General features: G+C 36.8%; 1 protein-coding gene across 2 annotated transcripts; it reads left to right on the top strand.

The window, feature by feature from the left end:
• The first annotated feature begins 566 nt into the window (after window positions 1-566).
• Window positions 567-14,139, top strand: LOC107738192 (nardilysin-like). Of its 2 annotated transcripts, none has more exons than XM_016549920.1 (31): window positions 567-635; window positions 1,261-1,497; window positions 1,785-2,067; window positions 2,811-2,892; window positions 2,990-3,143; window positions 3,368-3,441; window positions 3,533-3,628; window positions 3,719-3,841; window positions 3,928-3,985; window positions 4,071-4,144; window positions 4,229-4,298; window positions 4,571-4,648; window positions 4,788-4,908; window positions 5,235-5,293; window positions 5,412-5,466; window positions 5,612-5,716; window positions 5,833-5,956; window positions 6,659-6,745; window positions 6,851-6,970; window positions 7,106-7,157; window positions 7,354-7,504; window positions 7,594-7,721; window positions 8,655-8,817; window positions 9,056-9,087; window positions 9,183-9,321; window positions 9,439-9,486; window positions 10,199-10,251; window positions 10,337-10,420; window positions 12,159-12,366; window positions 12,476-12,565; window positions 13,183-14,139. In XM_016549920.1, exons 2-31 carry the CDS (start codon window positions 1,322-1,324, stop codon window positions 13,402-13,404), a joined length of 3,309 nt encoding a protein of 1,102 aa, XP_016405406.1. In that variant the 5' UTR covers window positions 567-635; window positions 1,261-1,321; the 3' UTR covers window positions 13,405-14,139. The 2 variants fall into 2 exon arrangements, with proteins under 2 accessions (XP_016405406.1, XP_016405407.1); XM_016549921.1 differs by having other exon boundaries at window positions 580-635; window positions 1,264-1,497.
• The last annotated feature ends 3,267 nt before the right edge of the window (window positions 14,140-17,406 follow it).

Genomic DNA, 17,406 nt, shown 5'->3' with positions numbered 1-17,406 from the left:
TGGTTGGTGTGTAACATGTCCATAAACTTTTTTTAGTCAAAATAAGGTTCAAATGTATGTATATTAATAAGGGAAGGTGTATATTTAAGTTGCCATGAAAGCATCTTCAGTTATATACTTTGTAAATGTTTTACCAATCCTGTACATAATTTTCTTCAGGATGATTTATCTTGGATCGAGTCCAAAATCACTGTCAATCTATACACGCTTAAACGCAACTCTTAAATAAAAATATATAGTCTCAGGCATTTACTAAAAGACAGACAGGTAATATAGACATGATGTCATTACACAATTCTGCCGCTAATTTAGTAAACGGTCCACAACATAAATTTATGAATCGCTGAGATAGATAAAACAGCATCATGTATCTATTCCCCTTAGCAAGGATTTTGGCCAATCAGAGAGTTGCGTTTTACTACGCCTATGACCTTTGACGAATCACAACTCTTCTTGTTGCATAGACGCAACCTACCAGTGACAGGCTGAGCATGGGTGTTAGTTGTATAATAACCAGTAGGTGGCGGAATATGCACCAAAAGCTGGTTTGCCAACCGCCCTTAAACATCATAAGAAGAAGAAGAAGAAGGCTGAGCATGCTGTTACGTTCGGCTGATCCATCATCAGGATAGCAGGTATGAGAATGCGATGAAACTTGGCTAACTTTGTCAAATAATGTGAGGGACTGATCGCACTTGGGCATATCATGTTTTAGACAAATTAGCTCATTTCGTTTGCTATCCATAGCAAGCGATTCAGGCGTTTTTGGTTTATATTAAATTGTGTCACTATGTAGCAGATTAGCTTCATTGTAGCACAGTGGTGATGATACAAATATATATTGTAAAAATATGTCTCTGAAGTTAAAATATTTCCTCACCAAAGGCCAGAGCAGACTCATTCTGTTATTCAAGATAGATTACATAATGTGTTTATTTTTAAGGTTTCTAATATAATTGGGTGCCCATACGTGCCATTTTTCCCGGACGCGTCCTGGCCAGGATTTCTATATTGCTTTGATTCGAAGTACCTCGACAGCGTTTCGAAAACACAAGGAGCCGATGTCATACACCGATCGGTCTGCACACGCAAACAAAGCCAAACCCTAGATATTTTAGGCAATATAGAAATCCTGGCCAGGATGCGTCCGGGAAAAATGGCACCTATGGTCACCCTATAATATAAGTATCGTTTCTTTTAGACTGATAAAGTCAGTATTGCTCTGTTCAAGGCTGCGCGTGCGTTTCTCCTGTTTTGTAGCAGGGTCATAAGCCGCCCCGTTCACCTCAACTCCAGTGCTAAAGTAGCATCATTGCTCAAGATGCCCCAGACAAACAAGTTCAAAAGTGCTGCAGCCAGCAGTGCTGCTCAGTCTGCTGGTCCAGACCGGGGAGAAGCACTCAGAGACCCCAACGCACCTCCAGGGGACAGTGGTGGAGATGACAACCAGGGAGACCCTCAAATTATTAAATCTCCCAGTGACCCCAAACAATACAGGTATACAAGTCCACATGTACAGATTTTAAACTGTGATAACTAGGTACTATTGGTCAGCGTCTTTCTTATTCTTAAAGTAACAAGTGAATGCTTTTAAAATATCATTTTACATTATGAATGATACAGTATGTTGGCCCTTAAGGCCAGGGATTTAACAGAAATATGAGATCACACAAGTAAAACACAAGCTCTGGTTGCATCTCTTGAGTGTGTAACACAACACTGCATGCAAGTGCTGATGACTAAACCAGCTAACAGATTTTTTTTCTCTCTCTCTTTTTATCCAGATACATTGAGCTGAGTAACGGACTGAGGGCTCTCCTGATCTCTGATCTGAGTGGTTTAGATGGGAAAGCTGAAGATGAGGATGATGAAGATTCAGAAGATGAGGATGATGAAGATTCAGAAGAGGAGGAGGAAGAAGAGGAGGCAGTGGGCGAGGAAGAGGAGGGAGACTCAGGGGAAGGAACGGACGAGGAATCTTTAGAAGAAGGGGACAGTCAAGATAGCGACTTTGAAGAGCTTGACGAGGACAACGACAGGAAGAAGAAAAAGGGATCTGAAAAACAGGTTTGTGTTTTGTTGTCTAGGGATTCAGACTCTGATACTGGTTGCTTTTTTTTTTAGTTGAACCTATATATTAAAGCATTTCTTTTACCTCACCTCTTTTTCAAACGGTCATAATTCGATATCCCTGTGAAATGACTTCTCCAATCATTTAGTCCGCTTAAACGCAGCCCCTTTCTTACAATTGACTGAAACTCTCATTCAGCTCTTCATCCATCCAGACAACAACTGATGGATAGTCCCCACTGTACTTTTTTGTTCTTTTTTAATAATCATTCGGATCTGTCACTACTTGTGTTTCATCGTAACTTGAAGAATAAATGCTATATCAGCTGATATTACAGATTTGTGTGTGTGTGTTAAGTTATCTTTATCATTATTGGATATTTCATTATGGATTTGTTTTTCTACATTTACATTTTAATTTAATGGCACTGTTACATGTAATATTTAGCAAATCTCAATGAATATCCATTTCCTATTACTGTACATTAATATGTTTTGATGCCTAGATTCACTTGTAGCATTTAAAACGACTCATCTTAGTTTGTAGTGTTTTTCTTAGACAAAGAAATTCAAAGCTATTTTATGAATGGATGAATATATTTATATTATATGAATATATTTTATGTTATGAACAATAATATGACATTCAATTGACCATTACATAAAAATATCAGCTAAAGCGTGTTTCAGTATTTGTATTTCAATGCAGTTTAATTTTTTTTTTTCTTTTCTGAAATTAGTCTGCAGCGGCCCTTTGTATTGGCGTAGGGAGTTTCAGTGACCCTAGTGACCTACCTGGCCTTGCACACTTCCTGGAACACAGTAAGTCACACATGCAGTTGTTTTGCCATTATTGTGTTCAGTAATGCTTTATTCTCAGTGATAATGTTTAACTCAAACGTATCTCTCTACTTCCCAGTGGTGTTCATGGGCAGTGAAAAGTACCCTTCTGAAAATGGCTTTGATGCATTCCTTAAAAAGCATGGCGGCAGTGATAATGCTTCCACTGATTGTGAGAGAACAATTTTCCAATTTGACGTCCAGAGAAAATGCTTCAAAGAAGCCCTTGACAGGTAAAGCAGCTCTAAAAGATGTGATCTTATCACATCACATCACCTCTTATCCTGATGGCCTCTTTGTCTTTTTTTTTTTTTTTTTTGAGTCTGAATGCTTAACGCAATCCTGTTGAGTATTTTTCTAACCAAAAGCATTGAAATAAAAGCAAATGCGATTTATATGTTTTAACCTTTGGTTATACATGACCTTTAAAATAATGTGATTGTCTTTGTTATCTCAGATGGGCTCAGTTTTTCATCTGTCCTCTTATGATTGAAGACGCCATTGACCGAGAGGTTGAGGCTGTGGACAGTGGTGAGTAAAGCATTTATATTATAGATTAAAATATTGTTGATAGCTCAACTGTGCAGTTTAACAGCCTGATGTTTTTTTTTGTTTGCTACAGAATATCAGCTTGCTAAGCCTTCAGACTCTCACCGTAAGGAAATGCTCTTTGGCAGCCTAGCAAAGCCCGACCATCCCATGAGCAAGTTCTGCTGGGGTAAGTCAAACATGTTAAAAGCTGCTTTAGAGTAGCTCCTGGGTTTATTCTAAAGTTGCTTTTTTTGATGGTCTTGTGATTGTATTTAAGGAAATGCTCAAACCCTGAAGACTGAGCCTAAGGAAAAGAATATCAATGTTTACAAGCGGCTCCGTGAGTTTTGGAAGAGATACTACTCTGCCCACTATATGACCTTAGCTGTGCAGTCTAAAGGTAGGTACAGTATGCAGGACTTAGCTTGTATATGGAATTTCTAATAGAAAATGATCCTAAAATCTCTTCTGCTCCAACCTTCACAGAGAGTCTTGACACCCTTGAGGAATGGGTTAGAGAAATCTTCAGTCAGGTACCCAACAAGTAAGCTCAACCAAAGCCCTATTTGAATATCTGTAAAATGTGATAATATAAAAATGTATTTAAAGAGTTTCTCAATGCGATTCAGTGGACAGCCGAAACCTGATTTTTCAGAACAGTTGAGCCCCTTTGAAACACCTGCCTTCAACAAACTTTACCGAGGTATGCCGTAGAACTTACTGCTCAAATGAGGTTTAACAAAACTCTAGAACTCACTATTAATATTTTGTTTGTTGTTTGTTGCAGTGGTGCCTGTTAGAAAAGTACATGCCCTCACCATCACATGGGCTCTACCACCTCAAGAGAAGCACTACAGGTAAACCAGTCATGATTGCGCTCTTGTGTGGCTCCTTTTTATAAAACAAATAAGTGATCCACAATAAGGTTCAGTCATTTTTACTGACATGGATTCAAAAAACATCTTTCAAAAGTGCTGTTAAAAACACATCTACAGTATACAATATATCCACATCTTTGACCATTTCACTGGGACTTTACATATTGATTTTGTTGGTCTTTATTGGAATGCCAATATTATTTCTTTTTATAATATGATGCTTAACCAATGCTCTTTCTGTTGGTCCTCAGGGTAAAGCCTCTGCATTACATTGCTTGGCTGATTGGCCATGAGGGAACTGGAAGTATCCTGTCCATGCTTAGGAGGAAGTAAGTCCTTTCTCTCATGATTTGGTTTTTAATAAATGTCAAGGTGGTTCTACTTTCATTGTAACTAATCTGTACATGCAGCATAAATTTTGCACTAACCCCAGAAACTGTGAAATTGAATCTCTTTCTCTCTGTGTAGGTGCTGGGCTCTGGCTTTGTTTGGAGGAAACAGTGAAACTGGTTTTGATCAGAACACCACCTATTCAATATTTAGTATCTCCATCACTCTGACTGATGAGGGCTTCCAGAACTTCTATGAGGTCTGCATTGGTCACCAGTCTAGACATTGCATTGTTTCACATTTCTGTGATCCTACACTACTAGTGCATGTCAAAATTATGCACTACAGTTACGAGCGTCCTTAAGATATAATATTGTTTTCACACTTAATGTTATTATAGAAATATGGGGGGAAGCTGAGAAACTAACAACTTTGCTAAATGTGTGTAAAATAGGATTACAAAGCCTCCGAGGCACAAACACACCCCTTTTTCATCCTAAATTATAACAGACACGATTGCTATAAAGTTTAGCCCCACTGAGAATGAATGCATCTATGGTAATTTGGATGGTTTTCTTCATTCAGGTTGCTCATCTGGTCTTCCAGTACTTGAAAATGCTTCAGACCCTTGGGCCCCAACAGAGGTAGGCCCTTCATGTGAAGTGTTTATTTTGAGGAGGATCATTGCAGAACCTTTACACACACTACATTGAATAATATAGCTTGAAAGATATCACCAAAAAGTTTGCTTCTCTTTGGCAGAATATATGAAGAAATTCAAAAGATTGAGGCCAATGAATTCCACTATCAGGAGCAGGTAAGATTATTTGTCAGCCTATGAGCGCTTAGCTGTTTCTCACCAACAATGGAGTGTTTTTGTATTTCTGGCTTTTAGAAATAATTTAAAAGATGGATATGAGCATTTGTTTGTAGACACTGCACTCACAGTGATGCTTTTACAGACTGATCCTATTGAATACGTGGAGGACATCTGTGAAAACATGCAGCTGTTCCCAAAAGAGGACTTCTTGACAGGAGACCAGCTAATGTTTGATTTCAAACCGGAGGTAGTTGCCCATTACATGCAGCACTGATTTTGATTTATTAAAGGTTTTGAAAAATATGGGAACACATTTGTGTGAAAACACAGTAATTGTGAAATTTTTTTTTTTTTTCCTCTTAGGTGATCTCTGCTGCACTAAACCTCCTCACACCAGAGAAGGCCAACTTGCTCCTTTTGTCCCCCGAGCATGAAGGCCAGTGCTCACTCAGGGAAAAGTGGTTTGGGACCCAGTACAGTGTAGAGGGTTTGTACTTTTTTTAAAATGTATTTTAACTCCCTATTTTCAGTTCAAAAGTACAATATTCAGGATCAGAAGTTAAAAATTGGTGTCTTGCAATCTGTGTCTGTATTAAATTACTCTGGAAGTGAAAGTGAGAAGCGAGTGTTGAATTGTTAAAAAAGCTTTTCACTAGGGTTTCAATCACAGAATTATATATATATTTATTAAACTCATACACAAGCAGCAGTGGTGCCAGTTTGAAGTGGAGAACTTGCTCTAGCTTATGAGTCGGTGTAGCCACTGCAGCGGTAGAAGGATATCTGATGCCAAAATTAAGAAGTGCCTTGGTTGTGTTGGAGTATTTGGGTTTTGAACATGATAACTGTAGGAAATGATAGCTGATATTAGTATACTAGTAGATTGGGGGTGGTTACTCAAAAGAGAAATAAATCTTAAGTCCAAGCACAACAAACTGTTTCTGCCTATTAATTAAAAGATTTGTTATTTCTTACTTGAGAAGTTGAGAATTTTGAAATGCTTTTCTCAGGCTGACATGTTTATTGAATGAGATTATTTCCTGGTTTCAAATCTACTTGAAATTTATTCTTAATTGATCATAGGTTTATCTCAAGTTATTCAAGAAACAGCATTAAGCATTGTTCCTCTATATTGTGCAGCTCTGGAGACACAAGCACTTGTTTGAACCATGTTTTTTTTTTCTTACAGACATACAGCAGCACTGGAGAGAGCTTTGGGCAGGAGATTTCGATTTAAACCCGAGCCTTCACCTGCCTGCTGAAAATAAGTTCATCGGTGGGTGTCTTCAGTTGACGTCTTTTAATGTTGTTGCTATGTACTGTATCTGTAGCCTGTTTCCAGACCGTTTGCAATTGTTCCTGTGTCTCTTTTCACCTTCAGCCACCGATTTCGCCCTCAAAACCTCTGACTGTCCAGACACAGAGTACCCTGTCAGAATAATGAACAATGACAGAGGGTGTTTGTGGTATAAGAAGGACAACAAGTTCAAGATCCCCAAAGGTGTTGTTGTATTTGTCTCTACACTCAATATATCATGTCTCCGATGTCCAATAGCAAAATAGATTGAGTGGGAATTACCGAACCTCTGTGCTCAATTTCCCAGCTCATACTTATGTTTTCTCTCTCTTCCTACAGCGTACGTGCGGTTCCACCTCATATCACCTGTGGTTCAGAAGTCTCCAAAAAAGTAAGCTGAAGATCATGTGAAAACGTACAGTCATTCGAGCAGATCTTGTAAATGCTGTAGCCATGGAAACCCCATCTAGCCATTAGTGTGTCTGCTCAGGTCTTAGAAATCACTATCTCTAGTTTTTATTCTTGTTCATCCATTTACCTTTCCACCTGACTTTCTCTTTTTGTTCTCTCGTCTCACTTTCACTTAGCCTGGTGCTTTTTGACCTGTTTGTGAATATCCTGGTGCATAACTTGGCGGAGCCGGCCTACGAAGCTGATGTGGCCCAGCTAGAATATAAATTGGTTGCAGGAGAGCATGGTCTTGTCATCAAGGTTAAAGGCTTCAACCACAAACTACCGGTAATTAACAGGCACAAATCAGATTATATATGAAGAAATTGGTGTCCTTTTTTTTATTTTTTCATTTATATTTTTTATATTTTTTGCAGTTGCTGTTCAACCTGATTGTGGATTATCTCGCTGATTTCTCCGCCGCTCCTGATGTATTCAGCATGTTTGCAGAGCAGCTAAAGAAAACCTACTTTAACATCCTCATCAAGCCTGAGAAGCTTGGAAAGTGTGTCTCCTTTACATTTGCCTTTACTGCACTTACACTTTATATATGCCTGTAGCCCCGCCCATAAGTAGCGACATCATACACAAGCACTCTTATCAATTGTTTTTTGCTATTTTTAATATTATTTAGAAAATAAAAATCAGATGGACTAATTCAAATCAACTTTTAGTGTTTTTACAATGCCAATCTATTGTGTGCAACATTCAAGCGTGTGACACATTTGTTTCTTGCAATTGTGATTTTGTGTGAATACACTTATGCCACCTTAAAACATGTGTAAATACAAGTGTATATACACTAACTTCCATAAGTTTGGGGTCAGTAAGATTTTTTTTTTTAATTTTTGAAAGAAGTCTTTGCTCACCAAGGCTGCATTTATAAAAATACAGAAAAATACAATAATATTGTGAAATATTAGTATAATTTAAAAGAACTGTTTCATAATTTAATGTACTTTAAAATGTATTCCTGTGATGGCAAAGATGAATTTTCAGCAGTCATTACTCCAGTCTTCAGTGTCACATGATCCTTCAGAAATCATTCTAAAATGCTGATTTGGTGCTCAAGAAACAGCTACTGCTAAATGTTTTATGTCGTAATTGTGAATATTTTAACTTTTGCCCTTCATCCTTGCTGAATGAAAGTGTAAATTAAATTAAATATAAAAAAAAAACTTACTGAACTCAAACTTTTAATTGGTAGCGTATGGCACGTTGATGCCGCTTCTTCAGCGATGTAGTGTCAAAACTGCACTAGGATAGGTGAAATGAAGCATAATATAATTGGCTTGGAACACCATGATGGGTCCCTCCGCAACCCCCGCAGTCCCATATGCCAGTGTCTATATAACTATGGCTATATATATCTTTTCAATGAAAAAAATGCATGATCTTCCACTCATCGCTCTCTGTCTGTCCATATGTGTCTCCTCAGAGACGTGAGGCTTCTGATTCTAGAGCACTCTCGCTGGTCAACCATTCAGAAGTGCCAGGGTGTGCTGGATGGGGTCAGTGTGGATGAGCTCATGGAGTTTGTGGGCAGCTTCAAGTCAGAGCTATATGCTGAAGGATTAGTGCAGGGAAACTTCACTAGCACTGTGAGTTTTCACACGTTTTATACATACACTGCATGTATTTGTTTTTCAAGGAACACTTCAGGTTCAAAATATCCCACAACTGCTGCTGATAGAGCTTACGGTGTATTGATGTATACTTAGAATAATATAAAATTATGCAACACTTGTATAAGTAAAAAGCTTTCATTTTACTGTGTATAACTGCAGTTGTTCTATTATGAAATATAAAGATCTTGTGATTTATTTTTTTAATCTGTAGGAATCCATGGGATTTTTGCAGTATGTTACAAAGTAAGCACTTTTTTCACCAGTTTATTTTGTATAGCACTACCACTATTTTTTTAAAAACAGAATCAGGTAGCATTTTTTTCTTTCCCCACTTTCAGCAAATTGCAATTCAAGAAGCTGTCAGTAGAGGTCCCTGTTCTCTTCAGAGTGGTAGAGCTTCCTCAGAAGCATCATCTCTGCAAAGTGAAGTCTCTCAACAAGGGAGATGCAAACTCTGAGGTCACTGTGTATTACCAGGTAAAACTTGTTTATTGGTTTAGATCAGACATATAGGCATATTTACTTTTTATATATTGCATTCCTAAAATAGCAGTGGTTGTAATATTTTTTTTTTTTTTGTATTTCTTTTGATAGTCCGGTCCTAAGAACCTACGTGAGCACACTCTTATGGAGCTACTAGTGGTGAGTATGAGTTTTGGTTGCTGACTACATAATGAAGGGTATAGCTTACAGTAAACGTTACTGTAACTTTATGTATGTATGAAAGGTATAAGAACAGCTGCCCCAGGGTTTTTTAAGCAATAAAGTCAGTCCCTCTTGCCAGATTCAAAAGAAGTTCTCAGTTATTGCTCTCTAGGGCGCTGAGCACACACATCTGCATGGCCATAAGCTCAACTCATCCACTTTACTTTATACTGAAGACTGACTTTGGATGCTATCCAGTTCCCTGTCTTTCTCAGCAGTTACTTTAAAACACTCTAAAAGGTTGAGCTGGCTCTCATTGTAAAGTGTAATGTGCTGTTCTAAAGGTTCAACGATTTATTTATTTTTGCCAGTGAATCGCTGCTGATAACAGCTTTTGGAACTACAAATGTCTATAACTGTTATTGTCCCTTTTTTTTTTTTTAAGTTGATATTTTTTGTTTGCATATTAAACTAAAGCTTCACTAAAGAAACACCAAAAAAAAAAACATTTAATATATCAATTTTAAAAACCATTGGCTAATTATTCAGAAATCTGTACCTCTCTGCGCCTTATATCAGCTAAATGCAATATCAGACTTCTGGGCAGTTCTACTGCTATGACTGCAGACTAAAGCGTGTTCCTACATGGGCGGCAATACATAAACTGTTTTTATCAACTTATGTTTTATCATTGTGGCTCCTGTTGTAGATGCACATGGAGGAGCCATGCTTTGACTTCCTCCGAACCAAAGAGACACTGGGGTAAGTCTGTGGCACAGAGACAACATTAAGATTATCTTGCTCCAGTTGCTGGTTTTAATTAGTTGTACTCCATCTGTTTTCACAGATATCATGTCTACCCAACCTGTAGAAACACATCAGGTGTTCTTGGATTCTCAGTCACAGTGGAGACTCAGGCCACCAAGTTCAAGTGAGCTCTCACTGTGCTTTTTGGTTGCAGTTCACTGCTGCATCAGAATTATCTGATATATGTGCTGCAGCTGCTGCCTCTTGACTTCAAAATCATAATTAACCTTTATCTCCACCTCTATCTTGACTAAATTGCAGTGTCACTTTAAACTGATTGGCTCTTTTTATTATTTCTGACTTGAAATACAGCCTACACTAAATGTTAACAATACATCCACGTACAGTACTTACAGCATGCATAACATTTTATTGCTTTATGAAAGTCTATCTTATGAAATGCTGTGTTAATATATATCAGGGTTACCACTGTAATAAATATAAGGGAATTGTGACTTTCCACAAGTCATATACTAAAAAAAAAAGTCTTATAAGGTCTTGGAAATTAAAGGGATAGTTTACCCAAAAATGAAAATTTGATGTTTATCTGCTTACCCCCAGGGCATCCAAGATGTAGGTGACTTTGTTTCTTCAGTAGAACACAAACGGAGATTTTTAACGATTTTTTCGAACCGTCGCAGTTTGTCAGTCCTATAATGTAAGTGGATGGGAATCACGGCTTTGAGAGTCATAAAACATACACAAACAAAACCAAATTAAACCCTGCGGCTCGTGACGATACATTGATGTGTAAAGACACAAAACGATCGGTCTGTGCAAGAAACTGAACAGTATTTATATCGTTTTTTACCTCTGATTTTCACCGAAATGTCTGAACTGTCCTGAGCGCATTCGCATCTTCTTCTTCAGCCTGCGTGTGAGGCGTCTTCTTCTTCTTGCTTTACGGCGGATCGCAGACTTATAAGTGCATTACCGCCACCTATCTCTCAAATGGACCATTGACACTCCTAATTGAGATTGTAGATGGAGTGTCAGTGCTCAGGACAGTTCGGACATGGCGGTGAATCAGAGGTAAAAAACGATATAAATACTGTTCAGTTTCTTTCACAGACCGATCGTTTCGTGTCTTTACACATCAATGTATCGTCACGGGCCACAGGGTTTAATTTGATTTTGTTTGTGTATGTTTTTTTTTTACTCTCAAAGCCGTGATTCCCATTCACTTCCATTATAAGACTGACAGACTGCAACGGTTTGAGTTAAAAATCTTTGTTTGTGTTCTACTGAAGAAACAAAGTCACCTACATCTTGGATACCCTGGGGGTAAGCAGATAAACATAAAATTTTCATTTTTGGGTGAACTATCCCTTTAATGGAGTTAAAATTATATCTAAAGTATTTCTTTAGGTAGAAAAAAATTATATTAAATGATTTTTAAAAATCTTTGGGATCAGTAAGTTCCTGAAAAAAGTATGGCAGTTTATGCAAATATTAAGCAGCACGACTGTTTACAACATTAGTAGTAGTAATAAATTTATCCGGTGATCATGTGACACTGAATACTGGAGTAATGGCGGGTGAAAATTCAGCTTAACGTAAATTACATTTGAAAATGTATTAATGTATTTTTTTATCAAATAAATGGTTTTGGTGAGCATAAGAGACTTCTTTCAAAATCAGTTTTAATGGTAGTGTAGGTCAGGAAGTGTGGGAACCCTGGTGTGTTAATACAGTAGTGCATTTTAAAAGTATTTTCTATTGGGTTCAGTTTGCTGCATGCTGCAAAAATGGCTTCCGCACATAGAAAATTCTGTAAACTGTTAATTTGGGCTCTGAGTGAGGTTCAATGTGCAAAAACTCTTTTTCTCTTTTCCTTTCTGGGCTCATTTTCTGCATTCTAGCACTGAGCTGGTGGAGACAAAGATTGAGGAGTTTCTGGTGAGCTTTGGAGAAAAGATGAACAGCTTGAGTGATGAGGCTTTTAAGACACAGGTGACTGCTCTCGTCAAGCTGAAGGGTTGCGAAGACACCCATCTCGGCGAGGAGGTGGACAGGAACTGGACAGAGGTGGTCACGCAGCAATATGTCTTCGACAGACTCAGCCGAGAGGTGAGAAGCCCTGTTGCACATGGGCAAAGTCTGACAGTTCAGCAATGCGTTAATGATGAATTGTGGGAATATACTTGGACATAGTCATATTTTTCTGCTTGTACAACAGATTGATGCACTGAAACTCATGACCAAGGCTGAACTTGTGAACTGGTTCATGGAACACCGGGGTGAAGGCAACAGGAAGCTCAGTGTTCATGTAAGTTTACCGCCACATCGATCTCTTGAGATTCATCTCTGCATTGAATCTAATTATTAAGAGCTGCTTTATTAAAATTCTTCCTACCTTTTTTTGACTCAGTTTTCTTCAATTAATTCCCCTTAATATATATATATATATATATATATATAGATCCAGTCCCTGCTGACAAAAATCTGGCATCTTTCTCCATTTATATGACTTTTTTTAATGCATACTTTCTGTTATATATATTACTTCCCTTAAAACTTTGATATTACAGTAGATATTTCTGTAGCTGTGATTATTTTTTTAAATCGTAATGGATAAATTCATAGTTTTAGGAAATTGTTAGTACCGGTATATACCATTATTAATGTATTTTCTTATATTCAAATTAATCTGCTTACCTTTTAACTGATATTAGTCTGCTAAGTAACTTTTTTTAACTATTACAATTATTAGTATTATCTTCAGTTTTCAGGGTTTTTATTCCTTCTTTTGTGGATTTTACAAAAAATTCCAAATTTTTTAAAGAACTAGTTTCCTTTTTGTAATGCACATCTGTTTGTTCATATTTTATTTAGTGAATATACTGTTTTAGGTACCAGTCTGAATGATGAATGGTTTCTTTTCAGGTTGTTGGTTATGGAGTAGAAGAGAACGACCCTCCTAGTGAAGAACAGCCGGCCGCTGGAGAGGAAGAGGAGGAAGGCAGTAAGATGTCATTGTATGGGGAGGTTTCCAAACTCACCTTCCTTCCTGCTTCCACTTTACTGGCTTCAGCTACTACCATCACAGACATCCGGGCCTTCATTTCTACCCTCAATCTCTACCCTTACCACAAGATTCTTAAATAAACAAAAGCATGGACTCACTCTGCCAGATGGCACACAGGCACGCACCCCCTACCTCCATCTTCCATCCTTTCTTCTCGTCTACTCTGTCATACTTGAGCAAGGATGAGCTGGGGCCGGCGGTCTCCCGATGCTCTCGTACTTGAGAAACGAGCTTCAGCCATGTGTGCGTTCATATAATGAGCCCTGCTGTTGAAATGACATTGCTGTGAATGTTGTGTGTTTGTGTGTGCGGGCGGGCATGGACTGGGCTCAGATTGGGGGTCCTGCTGACAGACGCCGATCATAAACATGACTTTAAACTACTCAGAATTGTGTGTATTTTATCAATAGGTCTGCAGTGTTAAGTTTGTACTAATACATTTATAATGTTCTGACACTGTGCTGAAAAGTATGAGATATATTTGAGTGAAATGCGGTAAGAGAGATTGCTGGACTGCTTTTTATGTAGCCAGTTGATGATGCTTGATGCTGAGGATGTGTAATGGTGCTCAGAGGTGGGCATTTGAGCATGCAAGACAAAAATGATGCTTCTCTTACTGCTATAGCATCATTCTGCATTTGGAAGAACTTCAACCTGTAAACTGAGCAATGGCTAATATCACTGCTTAAATTCAGAATGTGCAAATATATATTTATTAAAAGCACCCTGAAGCTACTAATGGACTGAATTTGAATGCCTTCATCTCTTTCATAAATCACAATTTAATTGTTTAAAAATTAAACATAAACATGGAATCAAAATGTACACTATTTACTAAATACACGTTTCTGGTATTGTTGTACATGATTCATCGGTGCATGTTATTCTGAATAACAAAATATTTTTATGAATAGTCTTCTATCAAAATTTAATTTCGTTTTTTTTTGTCACTGAAACAACTTTTCATTTCAGCTGACGTCACAGAGCACGCATACTGCGTATCCTCACTCCTCCAATCGCCTCGCTCCTTTCTGGTGCTAATATTTTTATTTATTATTTATTATTATTATTTATTTATTCCCGCATCTTCAGCGCCATGGCGAAAGAAACTCGAGTGTTAAATGTAAGTTTGTCGTCTGTATCAAATGAGAAAAAATAAAACATCTTGTAGGACTACCGTGAAATAATGGAAAGAAACATTTATATGGATGCATGCTAGAACGGCATGCTAATGTAACCAGTGTAGCCAGATTCCCGATCAAAATAACTCTTACGAGACTTTTCTTTTAATGAATAGTTCAAAAACACGAATTTAATTGAATCCTAATCTGACACACTAAACAGCAAATGATTATTCTATTATAGTGTCCGTATCGAATTGAAGAAAGTTATCAGTTGCGTAACTGACTGACTGTGGCCATGTGACAACGTGTGATTAAAGACAAATTTATTTATTGTAAAAAAAAAAGTATATTTTAACAGATCATTCAAAATATGTGCACGATATTATAAAATGTATCATATATAAAATGCAGTGGGGGTGGACATGATTCTACCACTGCACCAACAAAATTCTGTAGAAAACATGTAGGCCTAAAATAAAAATCCAATTCGCTAATTGAATATCCTGTTTTAGCTGATTACAGAAGTAAAATGTGTTGCAAATATTGTTTCATGTTGACTATGTCAAAAATGTGCCATTTACAATAGTATAGTAATATATTATAATCATGTGAACTGCAGTGTTGGGTGTAATTAGTTACTGTAATTTAATTAATTTTCATTTGAAAAAGTAAAGTAAGGGATTACTCTTATTTTTTCTGCAATTTAATCACAGTTACTTCTTATGTAATTGAACTTAATACTGTGTATAGACTATAGAACATTTATAGTGGATTTAACAAAAATGTAAAGTCTAACCTTAAAATGCATGCTTTTTATGTACCCTTCTCACATTAAATACTTTGGTGAGTTAATAAGAATATTGGTAACACTTTAGTGTCCAATTCTCACTATTAATTATTTAGTTATTAACATGAATATTACTAGGATATTGGCTGTTTATTATTACTTAAAAAACACATATTAATGTCTACCCAATTCTTAAACTTAAGTACTTTAAGTATTAATAAGCAGTAATTAGGAGTATATTGAGGCAAAAGTCATAGTTAATAGTTAGTTAATAGTGAGAATTGGACTCTTAATCTAAAATGTGACCAGAATAATTTTTGTTATCTATTAATTATTTGAAAGAATTAAAATAACTTTTCATGTCTATCCTTATATCATTAACTGGTTGAGGTTGATATAGGATTTAGAAAGTAATTAGTAATAAGTAATTAAATACTTTTTGGAGAGAGTAATTTGTACAGTAATCTAATGACACTGTTGAAGATGTAATTAGTAACTAGTAATTAATTACTTTTTTAGAGTAACTTACCCAACACTGGTGATCTGTATATGGATGTGATACCGAATGTGATGTCATTTTAAAAAGCATGCCCTCAACTCTCCAAAGGTGACCTTAGATTCAGCTGAAAATACGTTGAGAATTGTCACAGTGCCAACACTTACCAGGCACCACATGGAGTTGGCATTGTGTTCTCCTTGTCCAGGCAGGAGGCACATAGCAGCACACAGCAAGAGAGTTGATCTCTTTGTACTCCAGAATAGCTCTTCTTCTCTCACCACCCCGCCTTTCATTGTTCTGATCCTGCTGTCCTGAAGCACTTTGTAGAGGTGCGGTACACTGGCTAGAGTTTCATCAGTCTGCTGAAAGCTGCACAGTTTAAGAGGGACCACATTCTAAATATTTAGACTGTCTTGGCATACACTGCCTGTCTTTTGTAGTTAGACGATTCGTCACTACGCGGTCACTACATCTCACTCCTGCAGGGTGTCTTAGTTGATGAGCTGCTTAAGTGGGAGGAGGTGTAAGAAAGAAAACGGGGATAATATGAATAAATAAGGCAGATATATGTGAAAAGTCCTCCTCCTGCTCTACAGGGAGTTCTCTCAGCTTTACTCATGGAGCTGTGAGTCTCGCTGCTCTTACAGATCATGTTAAATATAAGAAGGACATGAATTATGTGCCTCCCAGGCAGCAAAGCACAGGGAATGAAACAAGGGTTAATTGTGTCTGGCCTTTCGATACTGAGATAATGGCATCTAATGCTAGATTCAGACAGCCTAATTTAATTTATTTAATAACAGATAAATTCGTAGTTGTAATTATAACTTTTTTTATTTTGTGGAACTGCTCTGTTATGAATTTAAAAAGCTGAACATCATCATCAGTGCTGGGGGTAGTAAGTGATTACATGTAATTTGGATTACGTAATCAGATTCCAAAGAGGTAGTACTTGTAATTAGATTATATTACATTCCTACAGTTACTTTTTTATTGATTACATGTTAAAATTACACTGTGTGTGTCATATTGTTTAGCTTTGAATATTCACAATGTAGCATGGCCATGTAAATGTCATGTAAATTAATTTGCAGTCCATGCTTTTGAATTTGGAGACAAAAGCAACACTCAGTCAATTATACCATGTTAATATTTCAATAATTTAACAACACATTTGCATGTTCACAGTTCTCTGATGTCAGTTAATGATCACTGACATGCAGGTCAACAAATAAAATATTTCAAATGTGGAAATTGAATTATTTTTCATGATGTTTATAACAAAGAATGGAATATATTTAATTTCTCTTTGCTTTTTATAACAATAACCCCATTTAAATCTATAAACAATTGGGGTCAAAAGTAATCTAAATGTAATCCAAAAGTAGTCAGAATACATTAGGCCTACTTAAAATTTTATAATCTAGATTACATTACTGAATACATTTGTCATCATGTAATTTGTAAACTGTACACTCTTAAAAATAAAGGTGCTTCACAATGTCATAGAAGAACCTTTTTTGTTTATTCTTCAGAATATAAAAGGTAAGAAAGAGATGGTTCTTTAAAGAACCTTTGACTGAATGGTTCTTCTATGGCATCGCTGTGAAGAACCTTTTAAGCACCTTTATTTTTAAGAGTGTAACAAACTACAATTTGTAAGTAATCTACC

The sequence above is a fragment of the Sinocyclocheilus rhinocerous genome, unplaced genomic scaffold, assembly GCF_001515625.1.
Source record: "Sinocyclocheilus rhinocerous isolate Xijiao unplaced genomic scaffold, SAMN03320098_v1.1 scaffold254, whole genome shotgun sequence".
NCBI classification, from domain to species: domain Eukaryota; kingdom Metazoa; phylum Chordata; class Actinopteri; order Cypriniformes; family Cyprinidae; genus Sinocyclocheilus; species Sinocyclocheilus rhinocerous.
The sequence above is the reverse complement of the archived record's forward strand: the minus strand, read 5'-3'. Positions and strand labels throughout refer to the sequence as shown.